A 17,108-nucleotide genomic window follows, 5' to 3' on the forward strand; every position below is an offset into this window, starting at 1 on the left:
ACATTTTTTTTCTATTTGTATTCTTTTAATTAATTTTGCATGTAGTTGAGTTTACATGTGCTTTATTGCAGCTCTGTTAAAGGGTGAATGAAGGAATCTGTCAGTAAATGGAGGCATGAGTGCAAGCCGGATTATAGGCATTGCTAATGCTTGTTGTTGCTTATAATCTATTTATTGATGGATAGAGGAGGGAGGTGCCGTAGACTGCAACTTCAGTTCTGTGGATGGAGTGTGTGTGTGTGTGTGTGTGTGTGTGTGTGTGTCTGCCTGCCTGCCTGCCTGCCTGCCTGCCTGTCTGTTATGTGTTGACTGAAAGGTTCAGCTTTCCATGAGATATACTGAACAAAGGAATCTTACTAAATAAAATGTGGTAGTCATTACTACAATGGGCAACACAGATCTGCCAATGAGGGGAAGGCTGAACTAGGGCTTGTAAAAGGGAAAGCAAGAAAACACAAAATGGAATAGGAAAGCCAAGAACAGAGTGTGGCATGAAGCCAAGAGAGAAAAGTTGAGAATGCAGATATAAAGGGGTCAGAATAACCATAGGATCCAGGAACAAAACTAATGAACCTGAAACCAGCACCAGGACGTGATCTACAAAGGGAACTACAAGGTCAATAATGCATTAGGAAAGTGGAACATAAACGTAGCCTGAAAGGTGAAGAGAAACTGAGGGCTTGATTTATATATTGGTGGTATGTATACTTCATCATAATGGCTACAAAGTATACATACTGACAAGCTAAAGGCCCGTCCACCCGTTTTAGATGTGGGTGGTAATAAGTTTAATCACAGCGGAGACTACACCATATCCGCTACCATTAAACTTCATTGACGGCCCTGCAGAAAGGTCACTCAGAGGCAGATCTCCAAGTCCACCCACCTGAATTAGATGGGTGGAATTAGAGGTCAGTTTGTATTGCCCGTCACCTCCAGGAAAACTCTGGTGGTAAGAGGAAGTGAAAACTGCTAAATGCTCCCTCGCTATAGGAGAGGACTCTCATGGTGGACGGAGTGTTTTCTTTTTTTTTTTTTAATCCTGCTTTGCGATTTTTCTTTTGGCAAATAGAAAGAAAAAAAAAAATTTGTGTGAAGCTCTGTCATTTTGATGGAGCCCTGCACCAAACTTCAAAAAGCACTGACAGGAACCGCTGTGATGGCAGTTCACACCAATGCTTCAGAAATGACCTCCAGCTTGGCAGTCATTTTTACATTTGGTGGGCCGCACCTCTGCCTGGTTGACTGAGTAATTAACTTTTTTCTCCCTGATGGAGAAACGGGCCACCTACCAAAATCTTTAAATTAGTCCTTAAATATAGTAAGTGTCGATGTGTATATTGTCCTATACTGATTTAGAGGTGGGTTCGCAAAGGTCCTTCGTGTGCGACACCTAGTGGCAGAATGGCAGAATACTGACAGCCTTACAGATATCAAGCTAGGTATAGGTCCCTTACCATCACTTCACCTATGATAGGAGTAGCCTTGGCATTTGGTTTCAACCGTTAGTGCTCCAGAGCAGGATACACCAATAAGGACACTGCAGTATTACAAACTCAAGAGATAAGACCATTATATTAGTTGTGCATGATAGCAACTAGTACAGGCCAACCACAGTTTGATGAAGTAACAAGACTCCCTGTTGTCTACGTACATATGGGGTCTGTGATGAGTGGGCCCACTTCTGCACTAACAATGTGGGTGTTCGACATCCGAAGAAAGGGGACCTGTGAACAATCCATTATTGCTTCTTTTAAGGTAGTGCTATGCTTGGTGATGAGCAAGACTTCATTTCACATTGCACCCTACAAGGCAATGCACGGACTTCATTTCATCTTACAAGACATTGCACCATCGACCATTTCTTCTTGCAAGGTAGTGGTATGCTTGGTGACGTGCAAGACATCATTTCACATTGCATCCTACAAGGCATTGTATGTTTTAAGGTACATATGTGCATATGGCAAGAGAGTCTGTGTGAGGTCCACTATGATTGTACATGAGAAGTGCAAAGGCACCGTTGTGTGCAAATACTTGTGCCTGACTAGGGCAAATAAGTAGCAGGGGTGTGTGTTATTGAAGAAACTCGGTGTATGCTGGTGACGCATACATCTGCCTTTCTGGCCTGAAGCTAGGCATGCACAACACGGTCTATGGTGCCTTCAACCACTGACTGGCACATTGAGGCACACACAGCAGTTAGGGGCAAACTGAATATGAGGCTCACTGGAATTGGCCCTCTATGACATGCTAAGTGTAGTTTTATGTACCTGGGTAAAGAGTTTTTACTGATACCACATTTTTCTCTTACTGAAACAAATTACTGTCATCCGAAAAATTTCTGATTTTCGTTAACTCCCTTCTTCTGCCAGAGAGCAATGCTAACCATCTTAAGTAGTTCCCCTGTCTAAGGAAAAGTCACCAGAGTAAATGGGGACTATACTTCAACTCTCCCCCTGTGCTGGTGTATAGACACCTCGCCACTCCAATATCTGAAATCATTCCTTGTGCCTATTTTACATAAAGAAGAAGCACTCCTGTGCGGATGGACTGCATTATGCCCACTAGCATATCATTCTCCGTGTACTTTTCTTGCACATTACACCCAATATTCAAAGGTAGGGCATATATGTCCATGTTTAAGAGTCCAATACCCCATAGGGATGCATGACAGAAGTGGCCTTCATTTTAGAATCCACTGGGTCTTCAAAGAGCTTCGAAGCGCAGAATCCTGGCAAAGCCGTATTATTGTGGTGACATGTTCCAACCTGCAAGATGCGGCAGGCTAGGCAGGTAATCTAGTAGACTTCAGGAGAGGCATACAAGCTGGTAAGAGTACGGTGAACTGGGAAAAAAGGCTAAGTGACTAACAAGGAGTCAGTTTGATGCTCCATCTGTGCAAGTGAAGCAGCCATATGGCTGGCTAATGGGTTTGTGCCCCTCTCCTATTTTGGACTACAAACTGAGAGCCTCTCTCAACACTCTCTACCCTATCTTGTGTGATTATACTGACTGTGAAGACAGAAGGCATTTTCACTCACTTGCAGTGTGTGCAAATATTGAATGCATTTTTATCTTTATTAAGAAGTGCAGAGGAGGTTGCCTCCCTTTACGAGTCTCAGCGAAGAATCAGTGAGTGCCCCTTATGTCTCTCATGCAGGCTCCACACAGACATAAATCTCACCTCACTTTACAATATTTTATAGTTGTGTGTTCTCTGATGCACCATTAAACCTATCTTGCTTTTCGGTATAATGCAGTGTTTTATGATATGACGCTTGTCTAGGTGTGCTGGGATCGGAGTGAGTACCTTAGACATCTTAAAGCCGTCCGTCTCTCTGTGAGACTGCTTGCTGATGTGTCATTAGGCTGCCTCGTCTTTTTTCCTCAGAATAGCAGAGACCAGAGAGACATTGTCAGAAGCTGTCCGTTGCTCTGCGTTGCACTCTGTACGCCTGGGCATTATGCCAGTCAGTGACCCCAACAGTTGAGCTGCGCAAATTGGGGAGCAATAGCGGGTCAACTGAACAGAACTTGCGGTCTCAGTGGTTACTAACACAGAACAGTGGAAGCGATATGGGAAAGGTACCAATCCGAGAGCTCTGAGTAAAAGCAAACGGGCTGAATCCTAGAGTTCTGGGGCCTGTTCAATAACCCCAAGCAGGGATCTGGTTTGCTGACATTAAACACTACCAAAAGCAGATCTGTAAACACCAGGCTTTTGGACGGGGGTGAATGGCATCCAAAATCTGTGCGGTGTCCACTGATAGGATACTGCGAGGTGGCAGAAGGACTACACAAGACCACAGCACCCTACAATTGACTTTTGTTGAAATCACAATAATAGCCTTCCGTGACGTACCTGGGTCTGCGCTGGCACTGGCACTGTACATTAGTTCCCGAATGTGAAAATGAGCTTCATCTGGTGATACATTTCTCTTTATTTAACCCTTTCTAATCTTTCTGTTTTCAGAGAGATGCCAAAGGCCAGTACCTGTTTGACCTGCTGTGCCACCACCTGAACCTTTTGGAGAAAGATTACTTTGGCATTCGGTATGTGGATCCAGACAAGCAAAGGGTAGGTTTCTCTCTGGCATTTATAAGTGAGTGCAATAGGGGTTGTGCGGGGAAAATGTCTGCCTAAGATTTATGATCACATCATACCCTTGATGTTGGCTGTCTAACAGTTTAGTTAGGATGCTGTTTGTGTGGCAGTATATTGGCAGCTGAGACACGTGCTTGATTCACAGAGGTATCTTCGTTCCGTAGTTTATGGATGAAAATACTTCCATTTACACCTACCAGCAGTTCACAGAAGGATTCCTGGCAAGCATTAATGGATTCACCACTGTGGATTTCTCCGCTACAAATGCAGAGAAACTCACAGGAATAAATAACCATTTAAGCGCTAGGAAGTGTATGTTTCAAGTAGTGGTTTGACTTTTGTGGGAGTTCACAACATACGATCCGACCTTTCCTCTCCCAAAAATGGTTGAAAAATTAAAGGATGGTTTAATTCCCCTGCCGCAACGGGAAGGGGAACAGATCACCGCTAGTTCTGTTGGGAGTGTAGGCGGGGAAAATGATTTCTTGCCGAGAAATAGACAATAAGAAAATGTGCATTTGCACCATGGGCTTTTACTCCCCGTGTGTTTAAATCTGCACTGTTTAGATTTCTGCCAAGGGACTATAAGAGCCCAAAAGAGATGTCACGTATGTAGTAAGTGGTATGTCTAGAAACCTGCACCTTGTGCATCTTTCTTAGTCAACTTATGAGAATGTTAGTGAATTGTAAAAAAAACAAAAAAAAAAACATAAAAGTACTTTTAGGTAGAGAACAAAATATTAACTTTTTTTTCATAAATCAAGCCCAAGGTGTAGGACTGATCTTTTCCAGGTTTGATAAGATCCACGCATTTTGCCACCATAGTCAAAATGGTGACGACTTTTAATCAGCATGACCAATTTTTGAACAAAACTTTTGACAGTATGTGGTACAAATATTGCCTTATACTCTCTTGGCATCCATTTCAGCATGGTCCTTTTTAGGTCTCGCCTAGCGTTGCAGCGCATGTGCTGCTCGCTCGGCGAGTCTTATAGACAGAGAGGACATTTCAGAAGGGGAGTTGAAGCCCCGCCCCTCATTTTCATTGGCTGGTGTCACCGTTTATGCTAAACGGTGGCCTGCCATTGGAAATTAGGTATTTTTGTTTCCACCCTTTTGCCCGGCCCATCCGGACTGGCTCGTCTGCTTTGCGGCTGTCGCTAAGCATTTTCTTATCTTTGTCGGGGCCATCTGTTTTCATTCAGCCTCGTGTTTATTTTTGCATCGCCCTTTCACTTAAAGTGAAAGTGAAAGCGCGATGCAAATATAAACACGACAGAGTGAAAACAGATGGCCCCCTGCCATCCCGCAATAGCGAGCGCTTCTTGCAAATCTGTTGCCGAGCTGATGGAGCGTTATGAGAAAGGCATTTAACATCTGTCTGTCTGCCAGGATGTTGGCAAATAACTCCTATTGCCTTCCGAGTCACCTACCCATCCCTGCACGCAGACCCTTGCGTCTGCAGTGTCCATCCGTTTCATATTTCAGCACTTTCATTTCACTCCGACTTGGGAGTGCAAACTACCACAGTCCATACACCCAGTGTCAGCTTTCCGACTTGCCGAGTTAGAAAATTCTTTGTCATTTTCCAAATTTCGGATCACCAAGACGAAAGCTATTCAGCCTGTCTGCCGATTTAAATAAATGGGAGGACATTTCGCCATCCCAGACCCAACAGTGCTCGTCTTTGCCCCACGCTGCAAAGCTCGCCCATCCCTTCATGCTTTCGCATAGGGTGCCCACAGCACTAGTAAGTCGGAGGTATAGCGGGTGGCAGTTCACACTATGCCAACAAAAAGCCTCCAGGGATGGTTGATATTCAGCCAGGAAGCTAAAGCAGGCCCTGCACTGTGTCCTGTTTCTTTTTGTCAGAGCGACACACGTGGGCGATAAATCACCAACAATCAGACGGTAATCCGAGGCAGCAGTTTGGAGAGACGCTCATGGCCGCCCAATCCATATGAAACTGTCTCAGCGCATTCACCTTGCTGACAACACACTTCTCCCGTCGACCTCCCCCAGGTCGTATGTTGTGTCAGAATCCTAATTCTGTGCGTGCGGCTCGGCCTCACCGAGGAGGCCTGTGTGAAACGCACTCCTTGCTCGCCCTCCACCAGGCCGTGGTGGAAGAGGCCATGTGCTGTGCGCTGGTGCAGGCTGAGGCTGCAGCCTCCTCAAGGAGGCCTATGAGATACACACTTCTCTTCTCGCCCTCCCCCAGGCTGTGCTGGAAGAAGCTTAGTGGTGTGCGCTGGTGCAGTGCAGACTCCACCTCACCGAGGAGGCCCGTGAGAAACAAACCTCTCCCCTCCCCCAGGCCGTGCTGGAAGAGGCCTAGTGCTGTGCGCTGGTGCAGTGCATGCCCAGCCTCACCGAGGAGGCCTATGAGATACACACTTCTCTTCTCGCCCTCACCCAGGCCATGCTGGAGGAAGCCTATTGCTGTGCGCTTGTGCAGTGCATGCCCAGCCTCACTGAGGAGGCCTGGGAACTCTCTTGCGTCTGTTCCTTTAAACACCTTTTTAAGACCTGGTTTATTTTGAGGCCTCTATCATTATCCCCCGTTTCCCCAGGTTAGCTGTGCTTACGATGAGATTTCAGTTGTTATATTTAGGAAGGCGGGAGTCACCACGAACGCTGCAGGTTCCCTACATTCTGAAATGTCTTTCTACCAGAAGTGTTCCTACCTTGTTGTCTGACACAGGATCGGGTCTCGGGGGTTGAATTTTTTTTTTTAGCTGTCCTGCTCTGAATTTGTGTTCATATTGAGAAGAAATTAGTACATTAAATGTAGGCAAAATAATACAGTGGAAATGTGGACGGAGGCCCCAGTCAACCTTTTGGTTATTCCCAGGACTTTAAGTTGGATAAAAAAAAACTGGGTGGTCTCCCAATGGGGCGGGGCCAATATAATTAAGGGCGTAGCTTAAAAGCACGTAAACTAAAAATCTGTACTTAGCATAGTTTGCTGCTTCTGTCATTGCATACAGATATGATGCAAGTAATATCATACCTACAACAAGTCAGGACTATTGCCTTTGTCAATGATTGTTAATAGCATAATATAAATAAGCAGCAACTATGGCTTTTATATAATATTGAAAAAGCTTCCACTTACAGCCCTGGTGACACCACAACAATGTTTCTGCTCCTGAGTTTCAAAAAGAGAATGGAAATCCAGAGACAAAATGACTCTCTTTAAAGGATTTCCCTCCCCCTACAAAGCTCACATGGCATGACGTCATGAAACCAATGTGGGATCACACTGCTTCACCTCCCAGCGGGTCGCCCCTGAGCATTGTGGTCAATGCAGTTCAACAAGCGTGTGTGCTTTCAGGATTGTCTCGAGTAATTACAAAGTTGTACTGGCCATCTCTATACACGTGTTTCTGGATCATTATCCGTCATCAGTAGAAATTAGGCATCAAATATTTAGGGTTGCTGAGCAGGCTGCCAAAGTATTCTTAGGTCACAGTACCTCTCAAGGCGCGCAGGTGCCTCTCCACGAGCTCGTCAGCTCAACCGGCTCGAGGGAGCCTTTTAAACAGGAAACCAATGTGGGATCACACTGCTTCACCTCCCAGTGGGTCACCCCTGAGCATTGTGGTCAATGCAGTTTAACAAGCGTGTGTGCTTTCAGGATTGTCTCGAGTAATTACAAAGTTGTACTGGCCATCTCTATACACGTGTTTCTGGATCATTATCCGTCATCAGTAGAGATTAGGCATCAAATATTTAGGGTTGCTGAGCAGGCTGCCAAAGTATTCAGGTCACAGTACCTCTCAAGGCGCGCAGGTGCCTCTCCACGAGCTCGTCAGCTCAACCGGCTCGAGGGAGCCTTTTAAACAGGAAACCAATGTGGGATCACACTGCTTCACCTCCCAGCGGGTCGCCCCTGAGCATTGTGGTCAATGCAGTTCAACAAGCGTGTGTGCTTTCAGGATTGTCTCGAGTAATTACAAAGTTGTACTGGCCATCTCTATACACGTGTTTCTGGATCATTATCCGTCATCAGTAGAGATTAGGCATCAAATATTTAGGGTTGCTGAGCAGGCTGCCAAAGTATTCTCAGGTCACAGTACCTCTAAAGGCGCGCAGGTGCCTCTCCACAAGCTCGTCAGCTCAACCGGCTCGAGGGAGCCTTTTAAACAGGAAACCAATGTGGGATCACACTGCTTCACCTCCCAGCGGGTCGCCCCTGAGCATTGTGGTCAATGCAGTTCAACAAGCGTGTGTGCTTTCAGGATTGTCTTGAGTAATTACAAAGTTGTACTGGCCATCTCTATACACGTGTTTCTGGATCATTATCCATCATCAGTAGAGATTAGGCATCCCGAAACACGTGTATAGAGATGTCCAGTACAACTTTGTAATTACTCGAGACAATCCTGAAAGCACACACGCTTGTTGAACTGCATTGACTACAATGTTCAGAGGCGACCCGCTGGGAAGTGAAGCAGTGTGATCCCACATTGGTTTCCTGTTTAAAAGGCTCCCTCGAGCCGGTTGAGCTGACGAGCTCGTGGAGAGGCGCCTGCGCGCCTTGAGAGGTACTGTGACCTGAGAATACTTTGGCAGCCTGCTCAGCAACCCTAAATATTTGATGTCTAATCTCTACTGATGACGGATAATGATCCAGAAACACGTGTATAGAGATGGCCAGTACAACTTTGTAATTACTAGAGACAATCCTGAAAGCACACACGCTTGTTGAACTGCATTGACCACAATGCTCAGGGGCGACCCGCTGGGAGGTGAAGCAGTTTGATCCCACATTGATGTCCCGTTTAGAAGGCTCCCACGAGCCGGTTGAGCTGACGAGCTCGTGGAGAGGCACCTGCGCGCCTTGAGAGGTACTGTGACCTGAGAATACTTTGGCAGCCTGCTCAGTAACCCTAAATATTTGATGCCTAATCTCTACTGATGACGGATAATGATCCAGAAACACGTGTATAGAGATGGCCAGTACAACTTTGTAATTACTCGAGACAATCCTGAAAGCACACATGCTTGTTGAACTGCATTGACCACAATGCTCAGGGGCGACCCTCTGGGAGGTGAAGCAGTGTGATCCCACATTGGTTTCATGGCATGACGTCATGCCGTAACTTCTCCACTAGTGAGAAGTAAGCAGTGTGAGCATCCGCACATTGATGTGCCTGCTGTCACTGCAGTCCAGAAAAAAAACCGAGTCAGAGAACTTCTGTGGACCAGTCTGCTGCTTCCCAAAGTCTGGACTGCCTGAAGGTGTTGATAAGCAACGCGCCACTTGGCAGCCGCACCCGCACTCCCGCAGCTGTGCCCAGACTCGGCCTTCAGGCTACCACATCTCACTAACGAGCTTGGGCGGATATAGATCAGCACAGAGATCTGCTCCGAGCGCTGAATTACTTCTACTTCCTCGAGTGAGCGCACCGACCTGAATATCCCATCCAGCCGGCTGCCCCACCCTCCGTTTCAAACAAGATCCTGGCCAGAGAGTCGCCCGATTAGACCGGTGCTTTCGCAGTGCACCAGTACCTCACGGTGTTAAACTGAGGGCGTCTCATGTTCCTGGTGCACTGCACTCGCATCACTGCTTCTCAGCCTTCACTGGCCCCAAACACAATGTCCTCCTCCGCTCCGTCTGATTGGATGTACAGTTGAACATTGTCAACAGGGGGTAAAAGACATTGTAATTTACAACGCCATTACTTGATCGATGCTTCACAAAGGGAAAAACAAAAACAATAACATTTTCAATGCCAATAGCTCAAAACAATGTCATTGCGAAACTTATTGCATTGTAAATGCTTGTTCTGCTTTGCACTCTTAAAGATAAGCATAAGTTCACCGGTTGCCACAGTGTTCACATCTACTGCTCCGTCATCAGTGTTTAATGTAACACACACCTTGTACAAATTTATATGGGTATCTAAATATTATGTATATTTCAGTCTATGGGATAAAATAATATCTTCTCTCTCATGCTTTTGAATACTCTTAACAGATGGTATTTTGCATGATAGATTAGATGTTTGAGTTACAGAAAGTGGAATGTAGTTCCATTGTCAGACTCCATTCATAAGGGCTTTTATACCAGTTATGTATCAAAGTTTATTTAAATACTCATTAAACTACTCCTTGGAAACTATGGAGTCTAAATAATGCATTTGTTCGCTTCAGGACTCTCTCAGGTCTGTGTGTTCAGAGTATGGGAACTTCCACAGTGTTGTGTTTTTTTACGGCTCGAGAAGTGTTTACATTGTACGTTGGGTGTTTGAAGACTTCCCCAGCTCAATGTCTAGGGTTACACATAGTCATAGGATTTTATTTAGCGTGCATATCACCCGAGGGTCTCAAAGCGCTAGCCAAAACCATAGAAGGGATGGAAAGACGACGGCAGAAGAAGAAGAATGATCAGAAGAGCCAGGTTTTTAGCCTTTTCCGAAACTGATTATGATCAATAACCATACGCAGCTGCAGTGGAAGCAGGTTCCACAAAGTAGAGGCGAGATGTGAAAAGGATCTACTGCCATTCCTGGCGGTACGAATCCTGGGAGGAATGAGGAGATGTTTTGTTCCTGACCTGAGGGTGTGTCAGCTAGGGATTTTAATACTGTTTACACAAAAAATGTCTGCCACATTGCTATCAGTTTAATAGGTGAATACAGCAATCGCCACATGAAAGAGAACTAAATATCTTCGCAAAGTGCCTGGCGTGGGCCCTGTCCTCCGCTGCTCCAGCACAGAGTGGGTATTTCAAAAGGATGAAACGGCATGTTTTCCCCTCAAAAATGCCGCATGCTGTCCCAGTGCAAAGCAGGCGCTGCATTCTGGAACTCCGCTTGTTTCCTGAGAGAAATTCGATTATTGTTTGCTTTTCCATCAGAAAATACGCGCACATCAGCATTTTCCTGCAGACGGTCACGGTTCTGCACAACTAACAATGCACATGCATTTTTGCCTCCCTTGCAGTTCTCGGGGTTAGAGAGCGGAGAGCGGTGCTCCCTCCACACCTTCCCTGGTGCCCTCTGAGACGCCAAGTCGGTGGCAGAGCCCGTCTGCCCGGGTCTGAATCTGGGCCGCTGCAGCTGCTGCTTTACAAGATCTAGACCACTCATTGGGAAGGTATGTCAGCATATGAGGCTGGACTGTCCGCTCCAGAGACTCCTGACATGATAGCAAGAAGAACGGCGATTTGACTAGTACGCGAAAGGAGAAAAACAAAACACGTTGCAGTAAGTTGGTTTTGGAAAGGTTAAGGCAGGTTGATTCAAAGTAAAGAAACGCAGAACCTAAACATACTTAACAAACTTACACAGACAAGGTTCACATACACAATCATTCTGTCCCTTGCTGTGTTAGCCCTAGGGACTTATACAAACTAAATAGTTATCATCTCATCGTCTGCTCATTCCTGGGCGGAGGCGACTCAGTTCACCCAGAGTTGAGGTCATGATTGGCCTGTACCTCTTACTGCTTGTGAACAGCAAGAGGTGATGCATAGCTCCTCACGCACACAGGTGTCAGAAATGTCTTCTCCCTCTGTCATCCAATTTAGAGTCGGGCAGTGATCCCTGGCTGAAGAGTGCAAATGTGGGCACCATTGGCTGTTGTCCAACGTGTGCAGGCAGGAACCACCAAAAAGTGTCTCTTTCCCTGGTGCCCAGTTATTTGCCCACTGGGTTGGCAGCCCTTGAAAACAGGCCACGTGATACGGGAAGCCTCTGGGAATCTGTCAGCAGGTTAATTGACAAGTTATAGTGTTCATTTGTCAGGCTCTTTGGTCCGGTTTTTCCTCTGCTGCCCTTTAAGGATCTCTTGTTCTAGGCAAGACGACCAGCCGCCATCATCCATTCCTAGACTAGCTTGGAAGATACCTTGCAGGACTGCACAGAAGAAATTACTCACACGCCTACTTCATTCCTTCCAAAAACCATCTCAAAATAAAAGCCAAAAGGAATGAAACATACTGGAAAATGTCACTCATGCATGCCCATGCTCTTGTGATCAGACAATCGAATAACTGCACTACCCTCAGCCACAAAGGAAGTCATCACTACTTCAGCTCTTACATCATTCTGTTTCCGGAAGGAGATACATTGTTAGCTCCAAATGTGTGTCCTTCATGGTTCTCAGCTAGCAGGGCCTAGATATGGGCCGGAAGTTCACGAGGTGGGGATGCTTTCTACCACACGGCCCCTTCTTTAGCCACATATTACCGTACCAGCATTGAGGAGCAGATGTTCACCATCAAGGACTACTGAACTGCAGGATTTTGCTTGTGACTGGAGATTGTGGTAACGGGGTTGTCTGTGGCATCTGATGATTGACTGATGCTCCTATTCAAGAGGAGAATGCAGTAACTGCAAATGAAATTGATGCTCACGATGCTATTAGTGCTTCCCATGCCTGTCCCCAGGAGTCTGCTTGATGTTGGTCCAAAGGACAGTACCTGTCACTGAGGATAAAAAGTCATCTGAAATGGATTGTTTATCGAACATCAAGGTTCAAGTCCAGGCCAATATTCCTAGGCTCGCCTTCTGATAAGATGTTACTTTGTTATGTTCCTATAGACCTTCGTCCATCAACTTACCTACGTGTCTTGAAGTTGGAGAGGACTACATATAACTGGTGACTAGGTGGTCACAAGCAAGGGGAAGTCTGGAAAGAACAGCGGTGGACAACAACAGGAAGATTGGTAGAAGAGTGCGGGAATTTCATCATGGTATTTTGTGCACTGCGGCCGAGGGAGGAAAATAGAGAAGACAGTAATGCACTGTCGTTGGTTTAAAGAATAGAAGATACAAACTAGAAATTTTGTTTCTTAATTAAGACACAGAACCTGCAGCAGCACAATAGCAAACCAGACCGCTTACAGTATTAATTCACACTCCAAACTTTGGATACCGCATAGTGTGAACCAGATACAAAATAACTTTTGTGGTAAATCAGGTAATAGTGATTTGCACACCATTCTTAAACTGTATGCAAAAAGCGGGAGTGTAGTGCCAGCCATATTGGTCTGGGAAAGACGCAAGCCTACATTGACACCCACAACAGAAGTAACGAATTAATCACCATATTGAGCATATGAGAAAACATCTATGTACACATTGTGTTGAAACTTGGGAAACTTTGCACGCATATTTGTGTAACAAAAAACAGTGGTACACCCAAAAGACATTGAAATAGCAATACCCATATAATAACATTAGCAGGCCAATTACATATTTACCATGTCCAAGTGAACCAGTTCTGGAATAGACACAATAGAAGGAGTGATTCATGGCATATATTAAACCAATTGGAAGGTTATTTATACTGATAATCATAAAATAGCTTTACTGGAACACTGTTTAGGGGACATAAAGGCAGAGAACACTAATACACGTGCCCTTCTTGTAAATGAAGAAGAAGATAACTTAGATTTATTTGATACAGCATTAACACAATTAGATTTACATTATAAAAAAGTCAATTAAGTAGTTGCAATACGCATATTCTTGGGTAGAGGTCGATTGTCAAAATAAATGATTGACTAATACGTAAACGCATTAAGAATCATAGCTGTGAAATGGAATTGCCAATCTTTTAATGAACAGATGATACAAGATCATCTAGTACAGCGGGTCTTAACCTTCTGACTACTATGGACCCCCACTGAATCATTACTGGAATCCGGGGACCCCCACTCAGTCATTACTGAAGTTGGGGATCTGGCTTAAACAATTTCTATAATTTGAACCTCCAAACATTACTCAGAAACACAGAATAAGTGTACATCAAACAAATACACAAATTAGGAAATAGTTAATGTAATTCACAAACAACTCTAGAAAAAATACATTTTATTTGAAGAGTGGAGCTTTTCTAAATCATTTTTTTAATTCTAAAATTCAAATTGATTTGCTAGTCTCTAGCATATCACTTTGTCTTTTTTGCTCTCTTTTTGTTGGTTATTTAATTGAGGCTACCCATTGTCCATACTATATTCTGTTTGCTGTACATGTGGTTCTCCCACAAATCAATTTAAGCATACCAGCATCATTTTTAGTCTCCAATTTCAGACTCCTTCCCATTCTCAGAACATTTTGAAATGTAACACTTTTAGTGTTACATTTCGCTTTTTTTTATATATTCTTTCTTAATCTGCATTAGGGAACTTTTTCAGCTAGAAACTTCAGGTATACAACTAGTAAAAACAAAAAAGTTAAGACAAGAGACAAAAATGGTAGATAACTCGATAATGTGCAAAATCGGTGACAACTCAATAATATTTTAAATTAGAGCAGACAATGTAGGTTCTAAATGCAGTATTCTGGGGCATTATGCCAATGATGGATGTTGTCCAGCCACTGGACAAACATGTAGAGTATTTAAGATAAAATATCACTATACAAGAATGTGTAAAGACAAAGGAAATTGACAAGAAGCACTAGATTCAACAAGGAAATGAATAACCAAATAAGAGAAATCTAGCTATAGAAGGGGGATAAAGATTACACATTTGTGTTAGAAATTACAAAAATGGATGCATCATTTTATACAATGGAAATTGAAGGGCAGGAAATCTCAGTTATGGCGGATTCTGGTGTTAAAGAGTTTTCTTGATGTTAGTCTTTATCCACCAAATAAAAGATTAGTGGATTAAAGCAGTGAACCCATCAATATGGTGGGATATTTTGTCTCCACCACTGAATATAAAGGTATAATAATAGAAACAAATGTATATGTGGCTAAAGAGTGGTCGTGTTTGCTGGGAAGGCCACAGCAAAGGGATTTTATTATGATCCAAGACTCTAACCATACGTATCAAGTTCTCGATTATAACGATCTAATGTTAGCGCTCATAGTGATATGATTGCGACCGAATGACAAGACCTATTTCTAAATGTATTTTCAACAAATTGTGATTAAAACATTCACTCATACAATTATATTAAAAAGAGAGTAATTGCCAATGTACATCAAGTCAGAAATGTACCAATATCAGTTAGGAAAACTTTGAATGAAGAATTAAGATAGATTATGTAGAGAAGACGCCATAGAAGAGATTGAGTCCTCTGAGTGGTTATGCACAGTGGTAGTAGTACACAAAATCAATAGAAAGATGCAGCTGTCTATATTTGCGAATGATTTAACAATTACTAAATAAAAAGTGTAGATTTGAAGTTACATTTTTTAGATTACTTAGCAGATTCAATTAGTAATAATGGTATAGTTCCAAAACAAAGTTTAGTGAAAGCAATATTAGATGCTCTAGAAACAACGGATAAACACCAATTAAAGTCCTATCTAGAGCTAGTCGAATATTATGGGAAATACATTCCAGTGTTCTCAGAATGAATGAATAAAAATCAACAAACATTTGTGTGGACACTGGAGTGAACTGTAGAATTTTGAAAAGTACAAAAAGGTCATAGCAGATGTTCCTGCCTTAAGCTCATTTGATACCAATAGAATATTGATATATACCTAACGTTAACAGTATTGGATTAGGAGAAGTTTTATTTAAAAAAACTAGAAGGAAAATTGGTAACAATAGCATATGCACCAAGACATTTAAGATCTGCAGATATCGATGATAGCCATGATTCCCAAAGGGTATAAGGACCCTGCAGACTCTGGGTCTTCGCCCCTTATTGATGATTAATGTTGTCGGTAAGCTTCTCTTGAAGTTCCTGGCCACCAGACGGAGGGGGGCGACCCCACAGTCGGTGCACAAAGACCAGTGCTACTTCATACCAGGCAGGGGTATGCATAGGAACTTGAGGCACTTAGCCCTTGTTATGCATTCAGTCAGCAGGGACGACATGGAAGGAGCTCTCATGGCCATTGATATTGAAAAGGCCTTTGACTCCCTGATCTGGGAGTACCTCTGGGAGGTGCTGCGTCGCATGGGCTTCGAATCTTTTTCTTCTTCGCTGGGTGTGGCTCCTGTACTCTGCACCACTGCCTAGAGTGCGCACAAGGAGGGTTGTTTCGGAGCCGTTGGAAATAGCGAGAGGCACCAGACAGGGGTGCCCCCTGTCTCCACTGCTTTTTGCTTTGGCTGTGGAGCTATTGGGGATCTACCTCCGAACGCACCTGGCTGCCTGGGCCACCCAGAATGACCAAGTTGCGTCAATTTACTCAGATGACACTCTTGTATACCTTCGTCAGCCAGGATCGGCCATGCCCCTCCTCCTCCAGATGATTGCCATCTTAGGAGCAGTATCCAGTCTTCAGGTGAACGCTCAGAATACCATTGTGTTCCCACTCGCGGCCCTAGAAAATATTGCCAGAGAGACACTCCCGGATATAGGCGCTCCCTGTGTAGTGAATGCCTTCCACTACCTGGGGATCCAGTTGGCTCACACCCCAGAGCGGCAGTACGATCTTAACATAGGGAGGGTTATGTTGAGACCCCAGACTTCAATAGCCTTTTGGAACACCTTGCCACTCTCTCTATCATGAGGTAGGTGGCTAACTCAGTAAAATGGTGCTCCTTCCCCGGTCCTATACGTGTTGCAGGACACCTTCAGCGGCATCCCCCACGCTACATTTGCTACTCTTAACTGCCTCTTGACTTCCCTGGTGTGGATGGGAAAGTGGAGCCAGGTGAAACTCGCTGTCCTGCAACCGGCCCTAGATTGGGGCGGACTGGGGGTGCTAGATCTTCACCTCTACTACTTAGCGGGGCAACTTCAATTTGTGGCCCTCTGGTGTGAGGAGGGAATGAACTGGGAGAAACGACCATTGGACGGACTGGCTGATTGGTCGGACCTCCCGCTGAGGCTCTTGGGCGATGTGGGGACTCCGTGGCCTATTCTGCATTGTGCAACAGGTGGTAGCAGCCTGGAATGCGACGACGTGGGGTGTCTTGCACTGGCCCTATGCTAAACAGCTGCCTCTCTGGTAGCTGGACCCACTCCAGCAGATGCACACAGTAATGGCCATTACCCACTAGACAGAGGGCGGATGTCTGGTGCTGGGGACATCTATCAGGGTGATGCCTTTATTTCTCTTGCAGAAGCTG

General features: G+C 44.6%; 1 protein-coding gene across 4 annotated transcripts in view; it reads left to right on the top strand.

Annotated features, from left to right (window-relative positions):
* Window positions 1–17,108, top strand: part of FRMD5 (FERM domain containing 5) — a 493,627-nt gene that overhangs the window by 267,592 nt on the left and 208,927 nt on the right. For all 4 annotated transcript variants that reach the window (XM_085644690.1, XM_085644693.1, XM_085644691.1 and 1 more), the window contains exon 2: window positions 3,974–4,078. In XM_085644690.1, coding sequence (XP_085500816.1) covers window positions 3,974–4,078 — 105 coding nt within the window. The remainder of the gene's footprint in view (window positions 1–3,973; window positions 4,079–17,108) is intronic.

Source organism: Triturus cristatus, chromosome 3_1 (assembly GCF_964204655.1).
Source record: "Triturus cristatus chromosome 3_1, aTriCri1.1, whole genome shotgun sequence".
Taxonomy (NCBI): Eukaryota; Metazoa; Chordata; class Amphibia; order Caudata; family Salamandridae; genus Triturus; species Triturus cristatus.